The following is a 23,975-nucleotide window of genomic DNA, read 5'->3' as shown; positions in this document are numbered from 1 at the left end:
CTTAACCGACTGAGCCACCCAGGTGCCCCAATCATCATCAGTATTTTTTTTAAAGCATCCCTGATGATTCTGACACTGGCAGGTGAATTAATAAGGAACTTTCTCCGCTGTTTTGAATAGTGTATTGTCCTGGCTGTTACTGCTGCCGAGCTGGCCCTCACATCCTCTTTGAAAGCTGGGTCCTGCTTTGCCTGCCCTTGCCGGTCTTATTTATTTGCTTCTCTCCTTCCATTCACATTCCAGGGTCATCAATGGGCTCCCAAATCCCAGCCTGGGTCTTAGAATGCCTGTACTTGCTAGAATTTGCTGGCCCTGTGTTCTCCCCTCCTGTCTGTATCCCATTGACATCATCAGTGAGCGAGAAGTTGGCCATGATAGACGTGTCATTAAACGGAAGTCCGGCTGGGTCTGTTCCTCTTTGTGGTCCCAGAGACTCCCTCTCGCCTGTGCCAGGACCATCTGGTCACAGAGACAGCCTCCCGTTAACTCAAAATCAGCATCAGCAGGACATCTACTCTTTTCTACAAGAGAAGCCAAATCCAAGAAGAGTGCTTGGGCCAGCATGAGATCAGCCAAGGGGCTGTTCGATGGCATAGGTTTGGAGAGCCTGCCACATCCCACCCCCCAGTGGAGGGTCCTGACCCTCCCTCCCCTTCTGTCACTGCAGAGGACCGGGCCCTATCTGGCAGAGTCATGAAATGGGACAGGCTAGTACATAAATAAATTCCCTTTGGTGTCCAGCCTGCCAGCATCCTTACCAAGGAGCCCATTTATCCACTGGGCAGGCTGTTTTTCTACTTTGCTTTTGAAATTTGCTCTTTTGGAATTAAACCTTTCAATGGTGTTCACTTCCTTTCTTTTCTTTCTTTTTTTTTTTTTCTCTTGACTCCAGTACTCTGTCCATTTCTGTTTAATTCGGGCCAAAATGTTTTTCCAGTCTTTTAGCTCTGCAATAACTCTGTTTATCAGGACCCAGGTTCCTATGGTCTGGATTATTAATTAATGCTCCCGAATTCACTTATGTCTTCATTCCTGTAAAAAGCTGGAAGGGACCTTAGAAATCTAGTTCCACCCTCCCATCGATGGAAAATGCATGAGTTGCCCCAAGTCTCAGAGATAACTGGGCCAGAATGCAGGTTTCTCAGTCTGAGGGCCTTTTCACTATTTTCACCAGGCCACTCAGGGGCTCTCCTGAAACCCCAGAGTTGGATAGTCACCCCTTTTGGACCGCCAGCTACCTCTCAGTGGGCTGCATACAGATAGTTTCCTTGACGCTATGGCCTGGACCCGACAAAATCATCACAGAACTGACGTGCATTGCAGACCGCGGAGTGAGCTCTTTGCCATCCTGAAACGGTGGCTTTATAAAACCCCACCCGTCACTGGAGGAGTAACAAACATCCTCCTTAGATGTTGACAGTTTCTGCCATTTACAAACGGGTGTCGTGGGGCTTAAAGGAGGATGCATGAAAGACACTTCCCACAGTGCCTGGCACAGAGCGTGCGTACGATAAATGATAAATGTTGGTCCCTAGGGTGTGACTGCCTGTGTCCACCCTAGGCCTGGCCTTGGCTCTGTCTTCGGTCTCTTAGACCCACCCATTTTAGCTTTGCGATGAAACTGTTCCACTGCCCGTCTAGTCCCTGTGCTGCCTGGGTCCCTAGCTTTGCCAGCAGGACATCCTGACGGGCCTTCTCTCAAAAGCCACCCTCCTCCCATCGTGTTTTCCTGGGCCAGATGCTGCCACACCATGCCTGTTCTTCCCGCCGACCTGCCACCCTCCTGGCACGGCTGTGCTGGTCGGGATCAGCACAGCTGGGCTCCCCTCCCTCCTCTGAATCACTTACAGTCACACTAAAGATCTCCATGAGTGCCTCATGAAGTGGCTTCCCCTTCTGAGCCACCTGGAGGTCATCCCTTCTCCTGCCTCTTCCAGTGGAACCTGGCACCCTGGCAGGCGTCGTATTGGTTTTCTACTTCACAACAAATTGAAACAATACCTATTTACCAGCGCCCAGTTCTGTAGGTCCGAAGTCCGGGCACAGTGTGGCTGGGTCCTCTGCGCAGGGCCTCACAAAGATACAGTCAAGGTGTCTGCTGGGCTGCTTTCTCATCTGGATTTCAGAGTCCTCTGCCAAGCTCACCTGCCTGTGGCAGAATTCGGTCACTAGCAACTTGAGGGCTGAGGTCCCCGACTCCTTGCTGGCCACCTGCTGGGGGCCCTTCTCAGCTCCTCGAGGCTGTCACCATTTCCTTACCACGTGCCCACCTCCATCTTCAAAGCCAGAAGGAGACTTGCACTTTGAATCCCTGTCCTGTTTCAAATCGTTCTGACTTAGAATCTCTTTTGCCAGAAAGAGCTCGCCTGGTTAGCCTCGGCGCACGGAGATCCTCAACTGTCCCATATGACATAACCCGTGGGTAATGGCGTCCCATCTGATTCACGGGGCCCCTTCCACACTTAATGGGAGGGATGTACAGAGTGTGGTTCCCTGGGAGTCCCCTGCCTACGGTTGGTGAAGGGGAACACATGCAAAACCACGGCCATCCTACAGACTGTTACCCTCGTCTACCCCCACCTCACCGATTTTGCTTAAACTACTTAAGACTCCACATTTACTTTAAAAAAAAAAAATCAAAAATCACCTTGGCCACCCTTCACTTCACAGCTCTCTGTGCCTCATGTCACGTTCCTGCTTGAGACCCTGCTGTGACTCCCTGTGGTCTCAGATGTCAAGTTCGGGTATCTGGGTCTTCACCCTGGGCAGCTCCCCATCTGACCTTACCTGTCCATGCAGTCCGCATTCACAACACGGGCCCGTGCATCAGCAAGGTGGTTTTCTCTCCCTGTGACCATCCCATGCTCCCCACTGCTGTCCCTTCCCACCATCCATGGAAACCTTCGAGGCCTACCAAACTCCTGTCATGTTCTTCCTCCAGCTAATTCAGATCCTGGATCCCACTATCTCCTCCCAGCCGAAATAATTTGTCATCTGGGGCTTTCGAATTGTTTTGTGTGGAAAGTTTGTCTTCCAGCTAGATTGAAGAATATTCCAGGGGCAGAGACCACCATTTATCTTTAGCTCATGACCCACCACAGACCCGCATGGCTTGAAACATAGAGTAGTTGTTCTCAGAAATAGGTGAATGTCAGCAGTGTGGTAGTAATGAGCAAAGACAGGGGGAGACCACTGGAATCTGCATTTCAGCGCATGTTTACTAGATGTGTGATTTGGACAAATTCATCTCTCTCTGTCTCTCAGTTTCCTTCTCTGGGAAATGGAAGATTATAATAGTATTTTATGCGTGTTAATTAAGTTCCTATTTGTAAAGAACTTAAAATAATACTCAGTGCTTACTAAGGACGCTATGAGGGTCCATTAAATCAATCCATCAATCACCCAGTTGTGCTAATCAAGGACCAACCCTTGGAAAACCATTTGTACAATTTCCTCCTGAGCCTACCACATATTCAACCGTTAGGCATCACACAGGAACTAAAACATGGGATTCCGTTTCTACTGTTAGGTTAATGATGTGTGTGTTCGATTTCAAATGGAGTCTAATAGTAATGGTGATGAATTCTAGATAATTTTCTCTCTTCTCTCTTTCTCTTAAAAGCAGAAATAGCCAGTCAAACTCTGCAGGCACTCAGGAGCTATTTAAAGATGCCCTGCTTCAGATCAGTTATCTTGTTTAACAAAACCTTGCCGGCAACCTCTTTCTATGTCCACATTAATTGGGAGGCAAAATGTAGGCCAGGTTGACCCTTCTTAGAACAAATATAAGAGGAGATCTATCGTTTCTTATAAATTTTATATCGTATTGGAAAAAAATCTGTGGTGACCGGGCAACTCCTCCAATTTCTAGAATCGTGTTTGCAAAGAATTTATCTATACAGAGATTATTGAATCTTAATAGAATAGAAATAAACGCCCCCTCTGTGATCCTAGACGTACTGGAAACCTCTCATACCTCGTATGAGAAGTTCTGCTTTTATGTTCTCATCCTTTGAGGTTTAAAAAAAGAAAATAAAGGGGGCGCCTAAGTGTCTCAGTCAGTTAAGTGTCCGACTTTGGCTCAGATCATGATCTCACGGTTCGTGGGTTCGAGCCCTGCGTCGGACTCTGCTGAACGCTTGCTCAGAGCCTGGAGCCTGCTTCAGATTCTGTGTCTCCTCTCTCTGCCCCTCTTCCACTCGTACTCTCACTCTTTCAAAAATAAATAAATGTTTAAAAAAAGAGACGACGAAGGGGCGCCTGGGTGCCGCAGTCGGTTAAGCGTCCAACTTCAGCCAGGTCACGATCTCGCGGTCCGGGAGTTCGAGCCCTGCGTCAGGCTCTGGGCTGATGGCTCAGAGCCTGGAGCCTGTTTCCGATTCTGTGTCTCCCTCTCTCTCTGCCCCTCCCCCGTTCATGCTCTGTCTCTCTCTGTCCCAAAAATAAATAAACGTTGAAAAAAAAAATTTAAAAAAAAAAAGACGAAAAATACATCATCTACTGTATGTATATTTCAGTGACACGTAGTACATGAATGATGTGTTTTTTTCCTTTCTTCTTTTTCTTTTCTTAAAACCTGCATATTTTTTAGTCGTTCAAGAAATAGTTGAACACAGCCCATGGAAAGCTTCAAAAATCTTTTTTTCTTTATTAAGAGAGAGAGAGAGAGAGCACGAGCTGGGTAGGGACAGAGAGAAGGGGAGAAAGAGAGAATCCCAAGCAGGCTCTGTGCTGTGAGATTCACAGACTGTGAAATCATGACCTGAGCCCAAATCAAGAGTGGGACACTTAACCAGCTGAGCCTCCCAGACACCCCGAAAACGTCAAAAATCTTCACTGAAAATATCTCTTTTCCCAAACCTTGCTGTAGTTGCCTCGGGTCTGAAGTTGTCCTGTTGTTGTGTTGAATGTAAGGTGTGTCTTAAAATCCCACACTGACTGACAGGTAGAAATGTGTTGAGATGCCGCATCTCTTCGCCCGGTGGTTTCCGCCTCACCATTCCCTCAAGTTACCACTGCAGGCCAAGCACATTTTTTCTCCTTCTGATCTCCTTTATTTCTCATTAATTAAAAACTAGGAGCTATAGTGATCCTTAATTAGTGACTACGCCCAGACAAAACTATGGGTCAACCATAGTAAGAACTTTCTCACTGATCAGTTTTTCTCTTTCATACACACGTTCACACACTTTCACATTCTCACACACACACTCGATCACACACATGCAATTTTAGAGCTAGAAGTGCCATTAAAGATTAAGGAATCCATCCCCTAATCCATAAATAATTTTCGTGTTTAGATTTAAACTCTCCACAGCATTCTCAATATTTAAAAATAAAATTAGGGGCACCTGGTTGGCTCAGTCAGAGGACTATGTGACTCTTGATCCCAGGGTTTTGAGTTCAAGCCCCACATTGGGTGTAGAGATTACTTAAATAAAACTTGAAAAAAATAAAAATTAAATTAGATGAAAATTAAACAATATCTGTGGGTGAACTCTTTTGAGGAGGAGTATGAATAGAATAAAGAAGTTCATGATTAGGTAACCTAGGAAACCATCTTTTTTTTATTTTAATCTGTGTTTTTTTTTCTTCAACAAATTAAGACATACAATAAGCCACACATCTTTGAAGTCTATAGTTTGACGCATTTTAACATATGTGAAGCCATCACCATTGATATAATAAACATTCATCACCCCCAAAAGTTTTTTGTGGCCCTTGTAATCCTTCTCTCTCCCAGATAACCACTGATCTGTTTTCTGTCACAATAGATTAGTTTGCATTTTCTCATGTTTTCATGTAAATGGAATAATACAGTATGTATTCCTTTTTTTGACTGATTTCTTTCACTCAACATTGTTAAGTTTTTGGTTATTGCAGATAAAGCTACAATGAACATTTGTGTACAAGTGTTTATGCAGACGTATGTATATTTCCCTGACGTAAATACCTAGCAATGGAGTGTCTAGGTCATATGGTAGGTGTATATTTAGCTTTTTAACAAATTGCCAAACTAGTTTCCAAAGTGATTGTAACATTTTATATTCCTTACAGGCTCTACATCTTTGCTGTCTTGTTATGATCAGTGTTTTGTTTTGTTTTGTTTTGTTTTGTTTTGTTTTTGAGAGTGAGAGAGAGTCAGAGGGAGGGAGAGAGAGAATCTTAAGCAGGCTCCACGTTCAGCACTGAGCCCCATGCAGGGCTCGATCCCATGACCCTGGGATCATGACCTGAGCCGAAAGCCACCCAGGCACCCCTATGATCGGTCTTTTTAATTTTAAGCATTCTAACAGGTGTGTAGTGATACCTCATTGTGAGTTTTTTGTCTTTTGTCTTTGTTTTGTTTTACGAGATCACCAGTTTGTTACAAAAGGATATAACTCAGGAACAACCAGATGGAAAAGGTGCATAGGGCGAGGTTGAGGGAAGAGATGTGGAGCTTCCATGCCCTCTCCGCATGCACCATTGTCCCTACACCTCCATGTGTTCACCAACCCAGAAGCTCTCCTTTGTGGTTTTAATTTGAATTTCTCTAGTGGCCAATGTTGAATGTCTTTACATGTATAGATTCCGTATGTCTTTGGTGAAGCGTTCACATCTTTTGTCCGTGTCTTAATTGAGTTGTTAGTCTTTTTATTAGGTTATTGAAGTTGTTTATATTTTCTAGTTACAAGTCACTTATTGGGTATATGTTTTGCAAATGTTTTCTCCCCGGGCTGTGACTTACCTCTTTATTTTCTGAACAGTGTCTTTTGAAGAGCAAAAGTTTTAAAAAAATTGTTTTAGAGAGAGAGAACACACAAGTGGGTGAGAGGGGCAGAGGGAGAGAGAGGGAGAGAGAGAGAGAGAGAGAGAGAGAGAGAGAGCGAGAGAGCGTCCCAAGCAGGCTCCACGCCCAGCACAGAGCCTGACGTGGGACTCCATCTCACAACCTTGGGATCATGACCTGAGCTGAAATCAAGAGTTGGATGCTTAACCAACAGAGCCACCGAGATGCCCCAAAAGTTTAAAATTTTGAAGTCCCAATTTATCGATTTTTTGTTCAAGATTTCTTTTTTGCACTGTGATCAAGGAATATTTGTGAAATTCCAGGTCGCTAAGATTTACTAAATTTTCCATTAGAAAACCCTAGCCCCTAGATTTAGGTCTGTAATCCATTTTAAGTTGGTTTTTGTATATGGTATATGGTAAGGATGGAGGGATTTTTGTGTATGGCTGTCCAATTGTTCCGTGCCATTTGTTGGCAAGATTATTATCCCTTGTCAAAAAAGCAGTTGACCATCTATGTGTGGGTTTATTTCTGGACTCTCTTTTCTGTTCTTTTGATCTATTTGTCTATCTTTACACCAATACCTCCCTGTCTTGATGCTCGTTACAGTAAGAATTGAGAGCAGGGAGTGTAAGTCCTCCAGCTTTTTCTTCATTTTCAAAGTTCTTTTGGCTACTTCGTCTTTGGGAGCAAACTCTTTCAGTGCAGACAGTAAACCAAAAACTGAAGAGAACTGTACACTGAGTGCATTAATCACATACTTGGTAAACATTCTCTGCCCTTAGCGTGGTCCCTTTCTGTCAGCTAAAAGTTAAGACCTTTCTTTAAAATTTTCTCAAGTTGGGGGGTGCCTGGGCAGTTCAGTTGGTTAAGCATCTGACTTCGGCTCAGATCATGATCTCACGGTTTGTGAGTTCGAGCCCCGCATCGGGCTCTGTGCTGACAGCTCAGAGCCTGGAGCCTGCTTCGGATTCTGTGTCTCCATCTTCCTCTGCCCCTCCCCTGCTCTCTCTCTCTCTCTCTCTCTCTCTCTCTCTCTCTCTCTCTCAAAAATAAACATTAAGAAAATTGTTTTAATTTTCTCAAGTTGGGGCTTCTGGGTGGCTCAGTCGGTTAAGCATCCGACTCTTGATTTCGGTTCAGGTCATGATCTCATGGTTCATAGGATCGAGCGCCACGTTGGGCTCCGTGATGACAGCATGGAACCTGCTAGGGATTCTCTCTCTCCCTCTCTCTCTCTGCCCCTCCCCTACTTGTGCTGTCTCTCTCAAAATAAACTTTAAAAAAAAACATACAATTTTCCTAAGTTGTTTGGAGGTGGGGCGGGGGGAGGAAGCTATGAGTGAGTGAGTGTGTGTGTGTGTGTGTGTGTGTGTGTGTGTGTTAAAAGAAAGTTTATTGGGTGTTGGGGGTCCAGGTCCATGGAGGATGTTGTCCTCCATGATCCTGGGCTATGACGTCATGGGGAAGAGCCATTCAGCTCCCTCTCTGCCTGACAGTTAGTCAATGGCAAATAGGGGTAGGCTGGGGAGTACCGAGCGAACTGGAGGAGTATAAAACTTTTGTGGACTGGAATTGCAACCACTGAGCCATTGCCACCCCATCCTTGCCCCCGTCAGGTCTCCATTCTTTTTGGTGTCCCTTCTTACCACCAGGCCTGGTGGACTGGCCTGAGTCACTTGCCAGGCTTAAGATACTCTAGAACTCATGTTTGGGAGAGTACTCTAGCTCCGAATCTCTATGCCCTAGACTTACTGGACCATCAAAGAGCATTTTTTTTTCCTGCTGTGTGGAAAATACAGAGTTCACAATGGAGCACATTGAGCCTCTGACGGGTTCTGGGGTCTCAGGCCCCCAGGTGGCTCCTGGCGGTGCATGGCTCTCCACCGGGACCCACAGATGAGCTTCTGTCCCCTGCTTCCTGCAAGAGGGGTGTGCTGAGCTGTCAGGCCTGGACTCAGGCCCATTTGTCAGAGCACTTCTCTATCCATCATCCACTTAATTTTGATCTTTAAAGCCCCCCCCCCCCACTTAATATTATCTTATTATCTTTCCTCTCCAGGGGGGGAATGCTGAGTCTCAGAAGAGTGAAATTCTTGCTATCCATGCTAATCGGTGCAGGGACAGGTCTGCCTGCCTCCCAACCTTGACTCCAGCCCCATTCCTGGACGCCATGTATCCAGGGAAGCCCCAAGGCAGCCTCCCTCGGCAGTTTGATGGTATTGTTATCAATTAGCTTTGGAACCAAAATGAGAACTCACCCACGTCAGAGTAGACGAGGAAAGGGGAGCAAGGTGGGTGACATGCGGCTTATTTCTGGATTGTTGATAAATCCCTCCTCTCTGGCATCCGTGGGCAGCCTGGACGTACAATAAAGATGGTCGTGCCCCGATGCCTGTAAACTTTCCCGCTTTGGGATTAGAAGGGGCTCTGCTAAGGAGGAGGATGACAAAGGGCCTCTCTGTGCGGCTCTATTTTAGAATGGTTTCCCCAGGCCCCTTGGCTTCTTAGAAGCTGGCAGCACATTCTCTCCGCCACATAACTCCGTTTGAGGATCATCTCCAGTCTCCATGGTAACTGCATGTCGGGAGACAGCCTGCTCTGTACTGTGGCTTTGTATTAAACACAATGAATTTAAATTGGATGCTCGGCAGTGAAGATAATCATTCTGGATCAGAGAGAAGCCTGGAGCTCCTCATTTCATAATTTTGGATGTTGGCACAATTCTCAGATTGAGCCCTGTAATTCAAGCCCAAGCCCCACCTACCCCTCTGTTTCTAAACTGCAGTTAGGTCCAATTTCACTTGGGCTTTTCTCCAGCTTCTCACAGAGGAGTCTTGGAGCCAGGGAGCCCCTCAGTCAGGTCAGGGCTATCCTGAGCTCTAGAAGGGGCAGCATAATGTAAAAGAAACTCGGGGGCTCTAGAATCAGATGGACCCTCATTCAGTCTGGCTGTGTGACTTCCTCTGAGCCTGTTTTCTTTTTAATTAAAAGAAATTTTTTAGTGTTTATTTTTGAGAGAGAGACACAGACAGAGTGTGAGCAGGGGAGGGGCAGAGAGAGAAGGAGACCTAGAATCTGAAGCAGGGTCCAAGGTCTGAGCTGTCAGCACAGAGCCCGACGCGGGGCTCGAACTCACGAACTGTGAGATCATGACCTGCGCTGAAGTCGCATGCTTAACCAGCTGAGCCACCCAGGCGCCCCTACCTGTTTTCTTATCTGTCTCCATCACTTTTTCATCCTCCCTGGCTGAACTCTGTACCCATCATAAATATAACTCCCCCATTCTCCTCTCCCCGCCCCCAGCCTCTGGCAACTACTATTCTACTTTCTGTCACCGTGAGTTTGACCACCCTGGGTCCCTCATATATGTAGGTTCATACAGTCTTTGTTCATTTGTGATGGGCTCATCTCTCTTAGCGTAATGCCCTCAAGCTTCAACTGTGTTGTAGCACGCGTCAGAATTTCCTTCCTTTTTAAGGCTGGATAACATTCATATATACCACACTTTATTTATCAGTCTGCCCACCACTGGACACTTGGGTTGGTTCCAGCTTCTGGCTGCCATGAATAATGCTGTGCACACATATATCTGTCTGAGTCCTTGCTTTCAATTAGAGACTCATTTTGAGGAGCAAATAAAATCAATGTTAAGGGGCACCTGGGTGGCTCAGTAGGTTAAGCATCCGACTCTCGGTTTCGGCTCAGGGCATGATCGCACTCTTCGTGAGTCTGAGCTCCACATCGGGCTCTGCGCTGACAGTGCAGAGCCTGTTTGGGATTCTCCGCCCATACCCTACTCCCTGCGTGCGTTCTTCCTCCCTCTCCCTCTCTCTCTCTCTGTCTCTCTCTCTCTCTCTCTCTCAAAATAAATAAACGTTTAAAAAAAAGATAATAAATATTAAGAACACTGCACACAGTAGGCCATCAGTAAACGTGAATTTCTTTCCTGAGTGTGAGTTCAGGCGCCATTAACTGCCACAGTGGTCTGCTGGCTTCGGTGAGAATGATGTCACTTTCTACTGAGCAAGCTGCTTCTGTGTCCCCGCAACATGCTCATCTGCCGTGTCTGGGAATTAACACAGTTCGTTCCATGGTTTAAAGGAAATGTCTTACCCATGAAAACGGGCATCGTCTCATGCATGCTTTTACATTCTCCCACCAGTTGGTATGCATGTATCCCTGCTTCCAGAAACGACAAGATGTTAGGGCTGATGTATATACTTCCTTATCGGTTGTCTATTTTAAGTCTTCCCTCTGGGAGACCCTGATGCAGGGGTGAGATCACCCCAGGCTGTGAGATTCTGTGCTTCGTAACTGTTTCACAGGCGTCAGATCTGTTCTGAGCATTACAGAAGAATATGGGATTTGGAGGGAAGATACCTACACCCCAGTTCTGGCCCACCTCTCAAACACTGAGGTGAGGAAAACGTCTGTTGCCCGTGGTGGTTGTGAAGATTAGATGAGGGAAGTACTTTGCTGTGTGACCCGCTCCTGGAGCAGCCCATGCCCTGGGGGAGAAAAGGACCAGGTCCTTGGGCTGGGGGGGCAGCTGTCCAGGAGATCCTCCCTGGGTCAAGTTTCATCCAAAGTCCCTATAGTAGGGGTGACTCTCCACTGCCTTGGGCGCCTCCAGGGGTGGGAATCCCAGAGCTCAGGAACTGTCTTTCCTGCGGGGTAGCCCTTCCAGGCCACCGGGGCGGCTGCAGCCCCCAAGAGAGTCAGCACCCCTTTGTACTCAGGAATTTGAGACAGAAGGGGAGGAGGAGGAGGGCTCTTGCCAGCCTCCTGACCTGCGTGCGACCCAGCTGCTCCCTGCAGCAGGCTGTCAGGCCTGTTCTTTATTGCTGAGGCTGGCGGGAGGAGGGGAGATGGGGATCTCACACCGCATCCCAGACCCTTCGCTCACTCCTCAGCAGTGCTGCTCGTGGTGGTAGCGTGTGCGTCCCGAGTCTACCTGTTGAGATCCTGCCTCCACGCACTGCTAACGAACGCAAAAATGCAAATGTCACTCTAAGCCCCAACCAAACTCGGGGCCAGCCCTGAGAGGCCTCCCTCCATCTGATGCTGCGCTGGACCTCTGCCTCGAGCCAGCCCCGTTCCCTGGGCTCCCCGCTCCCTCCGTTCTCCCAGGCTGCTTCCCCTGCACCCGCTGCCGGCCTCACCGGTCCCTCAGAGCAGCATGTTGGTTCCAGCCCTCCCTAGTTGCTTCTGCGTGTGACTCCCATAGGAGCATTGGCTCAGTGCCACGCTCCTAATTTTCCCACCCCTTGCCTCCGGGAATTTGATTCCGCTTCCCGTTTTGCTAAGGGGTCTGGGACCCCTTCTGATTATCTCCTCCTTTCTCTGTTACCCGCCCCTCTTGAGTGGACGGAAAGAGGGGTGCCTCCCAGCCTAATAGATATGAAGATCAGCCCTCAGGTTTCCTCATCGGAGTAATGGGCACAATAACGCACCTCTTTCGCAGGGTCGTTGTGAGAATCCACGGGGCACAGAGCCCACGCTCAGGGGGCGTCGGTTACCGTTAGTGACGTTCGCCTCCACTGGGTTGACAGTCACCTCTATCTTAAGGCAAACGAAAACTCCCTTTCTTCTTCTTTGTCTTCTGAGAAACAGCTTCCACCTGTCTCTTCCGTCCCCACCCCCAAATTCAGGGCCATGACAATGCAGCCGGCACCCCACAGCCAGAGTCATGTTCCGAAGCCATACGTCATGTTCTTCCCCTGCCCGGAGCCTGCCGTGACCACAGACGCGTCCAGGGCTGGGGGTGTAGCCAGCGTCCTGTCTGTAAATGTGCTCCTAACCGCCCCCTCCCAAGCTCCCTCAGGACCCCCAGCGGCACAGCACACGAGCTGCTGAACTTGGCTGACCGGACAGGATCCAGGTTCGGCAAGGTCCTCACGTGTTTGGTCCTAATCAGACCTGCCTTGGCCCAAACCAGACAGGTGTGCTGTCTATCCTCCATCACGCCCGCCTTCCGGCTCTCGGCCCGCCTATTTGCACTTGATGGTGTCATCAGGAGGAACGCTCTCTTTGCCCCGTACTCTTACGGTACTTTGCAGTCGTTTCTATTACAAATGAAGCTTTTTCTTGTCCTGTTTGCCAGCCACACTCTAAGTGCCTCGGGTGCTTGCATTTCTCGCCTTTCTGGACCATCTGATACACGTGATAGAGGGCACACGGTGTGCACATTAGCGCTACCTACAAGTTATGCTTACTGGTGATAATCGCTACCATTTATTGGGCTCCGACTATGTGCAGGGACTGCACTAGCTACTTTCCATGCATTATCTCATTTAACTACTGTGACCCCATGGGTATATATTATTATCCTCATTTTACAAATAAGGAAATGGCGGGGCACCGGGGTGGCTCAGTCGGTTAAGCATCCAACTTCGGCTCCGGTCATGATCTTATGGTTGGTGGGTTTGAGCCCCGCATCAATCAGGCTGTGTGCTGACAGCCTGGAGCCTGGAGCCTGCTTCTGATTCTCTGTCTCTGTCTCTGTCTCTCTCTCTCTCTCTCTCTCTCTCTGCCCCTCCCCCACTCACGCTCTTGTCTTTTTCTCTCCCTCTCTCTCTCTCAAATATAAATAAACATTTAAAAAATGAGGAAACGGAGCTCAGAGATTAAACAGCTTGTCCAAGGTCTTACAGCTAAGTGTAAGTGTCTTACAACTAAGATTTAAACCTGGATCTGCCTGCCTTAAAGGCTGATTCTTGTCACTATACGGTTTTGCCCCTAAATATGACATTAATATGCCTTTACGTGACAGGCGGATTAAATGTGGGAAAATGTCCTTTTCTCGAAATGCGTTGTGAACTGAAGGTTGCCTGTTTTCTCTGCAGAACAATCAAAGCATGAAGTGCGAGTTTTAGATATGGTAATGTTTAGGGTAAGAGCATTGCAAAATCAGAGGTGGGACCAGGCCCCAGATGGTGTGGGAGAGGCCGTGGACCCAGAAGGTAGGCGTGGAGAGTAAAAGGAAGTTTGGGAGCTCGATTAATTGCAAACGCACAGTTTGGAGAAAACCAGTCAGCTGCAAGCTGCTCAACAGGCTGTAAATCATGGGTGGAGAAAAACCTTGAGAGCTGTCCGTAGCGGGAGGGACAGAAAGGGTAGCCCCAGGGAACTGATCACACATCAAATGGATGCTCTGCAGAAAAGCTAGGGTTGATTTTGTTTCTGTTTTGCTTTGTTTTGTTTTTGCACAGAAAAGAGGCATTTGATAGAAAGAGGTTGGGGTGACTCCGAAGGAGAATGGATGGGGCAGTGGTCAGAGCAGAGGTCAGCACTCAAGCGGCCTGGAAGGGAATTGTCAGAGAGCTGGCTTGAGTGGGCAGGAAAGCTAAGTGTAAGCCTGGTAAGAGTCTCATCACCCTACATCAGGCAAGTGTCATGAATAAAGAGGTGGGACTCCTTCTTAAAAGATCATTAAGAAACTTAAGATGACGACAGCAAAACATTAAACAATCCAAGCACAGAGCCCTTCTAAATGCAGGGCACTGTGGGCTGCACAGCCCACAAAGCTGGCCCTGGCTGGTGGGCTTGTGCTTCAGGATGAGAAAGATATTTACTGAGTGCCAGGCATGGTTCTAAGTACCATAGATGTATCATCTCACTTGATGAAGTGCTCAGGTCCTCCTTTTGGAAAGCTTCTCAAGTTCCAGGACTTGAGTGGTATTTAAGAACTGGCTTTCCAGGGGCGCCTGGGTGGCTCAGTCGGTTGGTTGGGTGTCTGACTTCGGCTCAGGTCATGATCTCACAGTTCGTGAGTTCGAGCCCCACATTGGGCTTTGTGCTGACAGCTCAGAGCCTGGAGCCTGCTTCAGATTCTATGTCTCCCTCTCTCTCTGCCCCTCCCCTGCTCGTGCTCTCTCTCTCTCTCTCTCTCTCTCTCAGAGGTAAATATTGGTGGGGGGGGAGGCTTTCCAAAGGGCCAGTAAGCAACCAACAGATCCCTGATGGTGCAGGAAGTTACTCCGAGCAAGAGAGAAACCACCGAGCTGGTGATTTTATTTCTCTTGTACTTTGGAAGATTGTGAATAAAAGAAGAGAATTTTCATGTGCAAAGAAAAAGAACTGGTTCGGTGATTCCAAGAGAAGCAGATCTAGCTGAACCGACGATGGCTTTCCCAGCTGCATTAGGAAATGTAGAAATGTTTGCTTGACGCTCATTAGCCTACAAAACACATCCAAATACTTGTTATTTGGTTCTCAGTGCTGTAGCGTCCCCCCTTTAAAGATTAAGTTGCCCTTGATCGATAGGTCTAGGTAGCGGCAGATCCTGCTTTTCCGATTCCAATCACCTCCCCCCCAAACACACCCCTTTTCTATGTGCTATATGAAAATACACTCCAGGAAGCCCCTCTCCCTCTTCCCCAGTGAAAAACCCCACGAATTATCTCTGGCTCAAGTGCCTTCTCAACAGCGGAGCACAAAGTTTGTGCCTTGACTTACTGGTTCAGCCTTGGAACAAGCTGCTTCTTTGACAGAAGGGTTGCAGGGCAGGGGCAGGAGGGTGAAATTGGAAGATTAAAAAAACCATTGCTACTGGGAAGCCAGCAAAACGTGATTCGAGCTGCCGCAATGCAGAAGATGATAAGTGAATGATTCTCCAGAGAGCTCTGTCCTGACAAAGGCAAGGAGGGCCAGTACACTCTTCTCTCCAATACTGTGACGGCAGCAAATAAGTCCTATTTTTCTGAAGTTTCTTTCCAACTTGCTGAGCATGGCCCTGGTCAATACAGAGACCCAGCGTGCCCCACAGGGGTCCATCCGATGACTTCCGAAGCATAAAGATGACATTTATATCCGGTTTAGGTTTAGTTTCAGTACAAGTTCTTGCCAAGTGTATGCCTGGGAAGTCGGTCAGAAAATGGATCCCCATTAAGCATGTTGGGTTTTATTAGGAAACAAATGGAGGTGACATTACTGGGCATCAGACAAATCCAGACTTATCCAGCAGAATATCAAATATGTCAGAGACAAATCATGGTAACCCTTTGAAACACTAAAATTATGTTTCATCTCTGCCAAATGTGCATCATGATGCTGTGTCTGTGGTTAAACAGTCCCAGTGTCCGTGTTAACTTAATAGTGAGAGATGTGTAGTCCCACATTCACGATTAAAACAAATGCCACATTCTCAATGGGGATGCTTGGCTGGGCAGCAGTGTATGTAAAAAATTAAGGGCTTGCGTTGGTAAACGGGCAGACTTCGTCAGCCACCAGGCTCCAGGAGGCCCTGGTGAGTTAGCCCGTCTGTGGCCCGGCGTGGTATAATTGGGGGTGCGCATGTGCACGAAGCTACAACTCCACTTCCGGGCGACGTATACCCTGAAAGTGGGGACCGTTCATGTGTGTGCAAGAATCCTCAAGCGCCATGTGTAGTGGTAAATGCCCATGAATTAGAACTGAGTATGTACATGGAGGAGTATTCATACAATTAATTAGAATGGAAGAAACAAATCTTAAAGATGTTGCATTTTTAAAAAGCATGTTGCAAAAAGGTACGGATAGTACTTGGTGTAAATTTTTAACATTCACGAAACAAACGTAGTAAAAGCATGAAAACAGAGATGGGATGATCAACCTCAGGGGAGAGGGAGAGGGAACAGGATGGAGGGTTTTGGTTGTATTGGTTTTATTTTTTTTTTTTCATTTTTTTTTTTAACATTTATTCATTAAAAAAATTTTTTTAACATTTATTTATTTTTGAGAGACAGAGAGACAGAGCATGAACAGGGGAGGAGCAGAGAGAGAGGGAGACACAGAATCCAAAGCGGGCTCCAGGCTCTGAGGTGTCAGCCCCGAGCCTGACGCGGGGCTCGAACTCACGGACCGCGAGATCCTGACCTGAGCCGAAGCCGGTTGCTTAACCAACTGAGCCACCCAGGCGCCCCTGTATTTCATTTTTTTTAAATGTGTTTTAAACAACAGCGAAATGTTAACATCTGTTATGTTTGACTAGTGGGTTCATGCCTGTGTGTTATTTTCTATACTTTTACCGTATGGTTGAAATGTTACATAACTTTAAAAGAAAATATTTTAAACACACAAGCGTGGTTAACTAAACTTTAAGTAATTTTTAGCTTCTTCCAAATTTATGTTTAAAATAGATATTATAAATAAAGTAATTGATTCTATTAAGTAAATTTCAGAAAACTAGAAAAAAATAACTCAGACTCTCATCACTGAAAACAGTCCTTGTTAATGTTTTGGTATATTTCCTTCCATGTTTTTCCTTGTGTGGGTGCCTGTGTGTTTAAACATCCTTCTAAGCATCTTGGGTACACATATTGAATTCTGTCTTTTTCGCTCATTACAGTATCACCCTTTTTCCATGTTATGACTTAGCCTCCATGAACATCATTTCTATTGACTTCCATTAAACATTGTCCACAGCTTGCTTAACCCACACCATTTTTTGCAGAAAAACAGGAACATTCAGTAGTCACACGGTCACATATTCATAAACATAATCCTTTTGATATCCCCGGGAACAGGATTGGGTCATGCTCTCTGTTGATTTCTACAAGGATGTTTTATGTGGGATGACAGTAAAAAGGTCTGTCACATCTGTGATATCACATTCCCAGGAAGACAGAGCTTGTCGGCATTCGTCCCGTGGGTTGGAACTGTACATATTTTAAAAGCCAGCTCTGTGTGTCTCTTGCCTGAGAGGAAACCAGTGCTCATACACCCTTGTACATCCAGCATCTGGTCTGGGCTCCTGAACCCGCAGCTGGGGGAGTATTTGCTGATCCTGTTAAACTCTTGTTTTGAGGCCTGACGTTAATAGTAGAAATAATTATTGCAGATATTTATGTGCTCCTTCCCAGCTTATAAAGGCTCTCACATCCATGGCCACCTGATCTCCTCTGGGAGGGGAGGTCTGAGTGGGTATACAGCTGGCGCTGGATTACAGCCAGAAAGTGGGAAAGTCAGGACCACTGCCCAGTGACACCTACCTGAACTCTTCAGTGACTGCCCTTAGACTCAGGCAAGAGGAGCCATGTCTGCCCAGAGCCCCCTGTCCTCTTCCAGACCACACTCTGGGTCCCTGGAATCCCCTAACAGATGACCCTGAGCACTTCTAGGACCTATGTATGCTTGAATCTGCCCTCCTTGGGGGCCAGACCACCAGTGCCTGTTCGCCTAGGTCCACGCAGCATTTTGCAGGGAGTGAGCAGATGAGAGGCCTGCGGGCTGCAGGATGAACCCAAAGCAGGGGTGTGGGCTGGGGGCAGTGCAAAGGCTGAAGGCCAATATCCCCTACGGTGTAGCTCAGAGCTGCAGGGACCCCAAGAACTCCAAATTCAGGCCTGGTCTTCTTGGTCACGTATTTGTCAGAGTAGGAGGCTAGGAGGTATTCTGTGTAACAGTTAGCTTGATCTGTGACTTTTAACTATTTAGAGATTCAGCACATGGACCTCCTTTTCTACTCTCGCTCTGGGACCCACAGATCTTAAGAAGTCTTGCTTCTCTTATCATCCTATACCGTGCTGTTTCCAGGTCTCCTTTTTTCTACCCAAGGCTACAGACATACTGAGGGGAGTGCAGAAGAAAGCCATCGAGGGGCACCGGCGTGGCTCAGTCGGTTAAGCATCCAACTTAAGCTGAGATCATGATCTCACGGTTCCTGAGTTCCAGCCCAGCGTAGGGCTCTGTGCTGGGCTCTGTGCTGGCAGCTCAGAGCCCGGAGCCTGCTTCGGATTCTGTGGCTCCCTCGCTCTCTGCCCCTCTCCCACTCATGCTCTGTCTCTCAAAAAAAAAAAAAAAAAAGTGAATAAACGTTAAAAAAAAAAAACAAAAAACAAAAAGAATCTAGAACCACAGAAAAATAAAACAATTTAGTGTATAAAATCCCAATAGATAACCCCACCCCACCCCCATCTCTGCATATAAAGGCAAAACATGCATTTCGGGGCAGAATAGAGTACAACCACCTGCTATGAGGATGAATCAGCCTGACACGATCCGGATCACAAATAGAAGCCAGCTAGTAAAGCTACAATCAGCGGCTCTTCCCCTTCTCTCATTTCCCCCCCCCTGCCCCCGCCCCCGCCCCCCGCCATTCTGGTTACCCATCTCTGCCACAGAACTACCGCCCTCTGTTGGTTGCTTTAAGCCATGCAAGAAGTTGGACCTCTGAACTCACGGCAACAGGGGAAGTGGTCTCCCAGCCAGGGACAGCAAGGAGAATCTGTGTTGCCAGAGTTTTAATTGTTTGGCCGCTGAACTTTTTTTTTTTTTTTTTTTTTTTTCAGTTCCCCATTCCCCAGCAATATTTCTGATCTGATTTGTGATCAAGGATTTGACTGACTAGAGAAGCAGGAATCATTAAGACAATTTCATTGTCAGAGATAAACAGAGATAAACAGTCCAAATCTGGACGATTAAACACACACATTAGGACAGACTTCACTCAGTCCATTTTATTAGAGAACGGCTCAGTTGACTTTCCCAACGATCCAGGAAGGAAGCTAATTTAGGTAAAGCTTAGAGAGGTTAAGTAGCTATTATAGTAGCTATTATAGGTAAAGCATCTCAGAGAGGTTAAGTAATGTGGCTGAAGTTATCCAGCTGGGAGGTGGCGAGCGGGGACTCAAGCTTGGGTTCATCTAAGTTCTTGTAAGGACCCAAAAAGAAAGACAGGTTTTGTCCAGACTTACTCATGGAAAAAGAGAACCACCTTCTATCGGAGCACTCCGAGTAGTGGAGCTCTCTCTTAATTATTCTTTTTTTTTTTTCCAACATTTCTTTATTTTTGGGACAGAGAGAGACAGAGCATGAACGGGGGAGGGGCAGAGAGAGAGGGAGACACAGAATCGGAAACTGGCTCCAGGCTCTGAGCCATCAGCCCAGAGCCTGACGCGGGGCTCGAACTCACAGACTGCGAGATCGTGACCTGGCTGAAGTCGGACGCTTAACCGACTGCGCCACCCAGGCGCCCCTTAATTATTCTATTTTGATGAAGTTTTGTTGGGGAACAACACATTAACGTGGAACAACCTTTGGTCAGTGCTTGTTCTGGAGGCTTGTGCAGGTCACCTGACAAAATTGGCTTAAAAAAAAAGTGTATGTGTGCGCGGGGGAGGTGGAGCTTTAATACAGATTTAGCCATTATTCCTGGAATTACAAGAGAGGCTTTTTAAAGATTTCTTGTTAAGTGATGTCATGTGGAGATTGTGAATAGGATAATTTTTCATTGATAAATCATACAGGGACCTAAAAACTGCTCCATCTCAAACAAGATAAATGGAAATGAACTTAACGTGCTTGGAGAAACTGAACACAAAGGCCTCGATGTTGAAAATGCATATGAAAACTTTGAATAAAATTGTTTCATGGAATATGAGAGAATAAGACAAGACAGTCTATCCAAACTAACATTTTATTCATTAGGATTTAAATATGTATGTGTAATAGGGCGCCTGGGTGGCTCAGTCGGTTACGCATCCAACTTCGGCTCAGGTCACGATCTCACAGCTCGTGAGTTCGAGCCCCGCGTCGGGCTCTGTGCTGACAGCTCAGAGCCTGGAGCCCGCTTCGGATTCTGTGTCTCCCTCTCTCTCTGCCCCTCCCCTGCTCGTGCTGTCTCTCCCTCTCTCTCAAAAAAAAAAATTTAGAAATTTAAAAAATCTGTGTGTATCACTAAACATTATAAATAGACGTATTATATTGCACTAAACATTTGGTTATGTCATATATATATTCAAGTTGGTCAAAATTGTTGGGAGTGGAGGGACTCTTCTTTTTGGGAAATAGAGGCTGGCTTTGAGGCTCCAGTGACACACTAAGTGGTTTTTCCAAAGCACTGAGCCACAACCCAAGATGAGGAAGAGGCAGGTTTGTGTACTGGATCCAATGGGGTGATGAAGGTTGACACACGGCCTCCAGTGTGCGTCTAGCTCCTCAAAATTTCCCAAGCGTGGCTGCACTGGGGCCTCACAGCCTCTCGCTTAATAGGGTCTGTGGTTGTCCTGAATGTCCACCCAAGGACCTCAGGTGTCTCCCTGCGTCAGTGACTCGGATGTGGGAAGGGAATGTGACGAGACTGCTTTTCCCGTCCCCCACAGGCGGCACTAGTCGGAGGCACCACCATGGTCATCGGCCACGTCCTGCCTGACAAGGAGACCTCCCTCGTGGAAGCCTATGAGAAGTGTCGGGGTCTGGCCGACCCCAAGGTCTGCTGTGACTATGCCCTGCATGTGGGGATCACCTGGTGGGCACCCAAGGTAACAGTGCTGGGTAGAATCCCGAAAGAATAAGTGCTTTTTTTAGGGAGAGGGGCCATTTGGGTGGAGTCAGCTGGGGTGGGGTGCCCTCCCACAGGTAGGGGACGCCCCCCACCATCCTAACTCCCCCAGATGCCAAAAGAAAAGAACACATGATTCCACAAGGGGGTGACAAGGCTTGTTCTGCTTAATTTCAAGAGCCAGTGTCCCAGCAGACCCAGAGGGCCTGAGACCAGAGGCCTGGGGAACGCCGGCTGACTCCTTGCTCAGACCACAAAGCTCTCAACGTGTCTTGATACTCTTCATCGGGTGCCACTTCTGCTGAGTAGCGGGCTTGGCAAGAGTCAGGCTCCAGGGGACGTATTGTTTTCATGCCAGAAGTGACGGCGTGGACCTGAGGTCTCCGAACAGAACAAGAGAGTCCTGTCCTGGCTCAGTGCCACCTGGATAAATGGGACTGGGCCACTTTTTTCCTCCTGGGGCCCAGCTCCTGCTCTGAGAGCCCCGAGGCTGCTTCTGGCCTGTGGCTGAGGCTGGCTCCCACTGAGCCCTTTCTCACTTCAGCCCCTGTGCCCCTCGCTTCTGGCTTTCCCGTCCCCCCGCTGCCCCAGGCCCCAGGGGCAGAGTCTCGTCCCCTCCACCCAGGTTCCCACTTCCTAAAAACAGACATTTAGATTTTGCTTCATTTCTGGAGTTTTACCACTTATTACCCCAGAGAAGCAGCCTGGGTGCCCGTTCTGCCACCAATTCTGTACTGGTACAGGTGCCAGGACCTGCGTGGGCATCCTAAGCAAGCACTGGGGTGCCTGGCTGGCTCAGTCAGTCGAGTATGCGGCTCTTAATCTCAGGGTGGTGAGTTCTAGCCCCACATTGGGCATGGAGTTTACTTCAAACAAACAAACAACAACAAAACAAGCATTGACGTTTTACAAAGTTCTTCAGCTAGGGAGCCTGGTCTAAAGGGCCTGTGTCCCTTCTGAGATGGTAATTAAAAGCCTTGTGTCCTTCTGCCCTTGGGTTTTAGCTTTGAGCGTGGGGCTCCCCCACTCTCCTCCGTTATGTCAGACATGGTCCTTATGAAAGACCTTGGAGCCCTCCAACCTTCACACCATGAAGACCTCCCTGCTGGCATTGGGTAAAGTGCAGACCCACCCTGAATGGCAGCCGGCCCTTATCGGAGGAGGGGGTTTTGTTTATTCTGGACACCCTCCTGGGGGGGCAACCTTACCCCGAGCCTCTGTATTCCCTCCCCCCGGAGCTGGCCTGGAATAGGGCGTCCATTCAGATTCTCAGCAACACTGAGGCCAGGCCAGCCCTCCCTAAGTCCCCAGAGGTTGTGGGGACTTCCATGCATCTAGAATTTTATATTCTTTTTTGTTATTATCAAATAATTCTTTTCCTAACTATCGATTTTAAAAAGAGAAAAAGAAGCCCATCATTCTGGTTATCCCAACACAACCACTCTTGTTACTTTGGCTTATTTCCCTCCAGTCTTTTTTTTTTTTTTCCATGTGTGCTTTTTACATAGTAACTCCTTCACTTAAGTGTGAGCATTTTCTGTGTGGCTGCATGGTCTTCATGACCATCGGTGCGGTGGCCGCTTCATGTCCTATCAAGGAGATAAACCTCAATTTGTTTTCCTGCTGTCAGACCAACGTTGCTTCCATTTTTCCCCAATGTAAACAACGTTAGGATGAATCTCCATATTCATATAGCCAGGCAGGCCAGCCAGGCGCCCTGGGTCTCAGGAGTTTCGGCATTATTGTGCCTTCTTTGAAAAATTTTTTTTTAATGTTTATTTATTTTTGAGACAGGGAGAGACAGAGCATGAACGGGGGAGGGTCAGAGAGACAGGGAGACATAGAATCCGAAACAGGCTCCAGGCTCTGAGCTGTCAGCACAGAGCCCGACGCGGGGCTCGAACTCACGGACCGTGAGATCATGACCTGAGCCGAAGTCGGACGCTCAACCGACTGAGCCACCCAGGCGCCCCTATTGTGCCTTCTTTGTAACACCACTTCCATTATGGGAGTGGGGAGCACAGGCCTTGGGGGTAAACGCTGTTAATGCATTCACCAATAAGGCTGACTTGGAGTTAGAAACACAAGACAAGCCTATACGACAGCAGAAACATGCCTAGATGGTCACAATATGGTTCCTATGTTTGTGTCATGCTTGAAAATTTTCTTTCTTTTATTAAAAAAAATTGTTTTAATGTTTGTTTATTTTTGAGAGAGAGAAAGAGAGAAAGAACGAGCAGGGAAGGGGCAGAGAGGGAGACACAGAATCCGAAGCAGGCGCCAGGCTCCGAGCTGTCAGCACAGAGCCCGACGCGGGGCCCGAACTCACACACCGCGAGATCATGCCCCGAGCCGAAGTCAGACTCTTAACCGACTGAGCCACCCAGGAGCCTCATGCTTGGCAATTTTCAAAGTCCTTCTGCATCCATTTGCTCACCTGACCTCACAGAGGCCCGGGGGGTGGGAAGAAAATGAGGTACTGCAAGGTTGCAGGTGGCCGTATGGTCATTCCTCCCACTGGCCCCCATCTCCTCCATCCTGGGCCCGTCAGCCTCTTGAACATCTGTACTCACGTGGCATTGCCTTTGCATTTTGCTCTCCAGGTGAAAGCAGAAATGGAGACGCTGGTAAGGGAGAAGGGTGTCAACTCCTTCCAGATGTTCATGACCTACAAAGACTTGTATATGCTTCGGGACAGTGAGCTCTATCAAGTGTTGCACGCTTGCAAGGACATTGGAGCGATCCCCCGAGTCCATGCTGAGAATGGGGAGCTCGTGGCTGAGGCAAGGCCGTAGAGAATATTGGGGAAGGGGGGGCTGGGGCACCGATAGAGACAGTTCTCAGGGGGATTCCTGACCACCCATCGCCCATCCCACAATTTCGTCCAGACAAAATGAGTTATAAAAGGCAGTGTGAGATGTTAACGCCCCAGATGACAAA

The 23,975-nt window shown here is 47.7% G+C and overlaps 1 protein-coding gene across 3 annotated transcripts in view; it reads left to right on the top strand.

The window, feature by feature from the left end:
* DPYSL5 (dihydropyrimidinase like 5) overlaps window positions 1–23,975 on the top strand; it is a 102,160-nt gene that overhangs the window by 52,189 nt on the left and 25,996 nt on the right. For all 3 annotated transcript variants that reach the window (XM_047852953.1, XM_047852951.1, XM_047852952.1), the window contains 2 exons: window positions 20,857–21,015; window positions 23,639–23,818. In XM_047852953.1, the coding sequence (XP_047708909.1) occupies window positions 20,857–21,015; window positions 23,639–23,818 (339 nt within the window). The remainder of the gene's footprint in view (window positions 1–20,856; window positions 21,016–23,638; window positions 23,819–23,975) is intronic.

This window comes from Prionailurus viverrinus, chromosome A3 (assembly GCF_022837055.1).
Source record: "Prionailurus viverrinus isolate Anna chromosome A3, UM_Priviv_1.0, whole genome shotgun sequence".
Lineage (NCBI taxonomy): Eukaryota > Metazoa > Chordata > Mammalia > Carnivora > Felidae > Prionailurus > Prionailurus viverrinus.
This window is presented reverse-complemented; position numbering and strand designations above follow the sequence as displayed.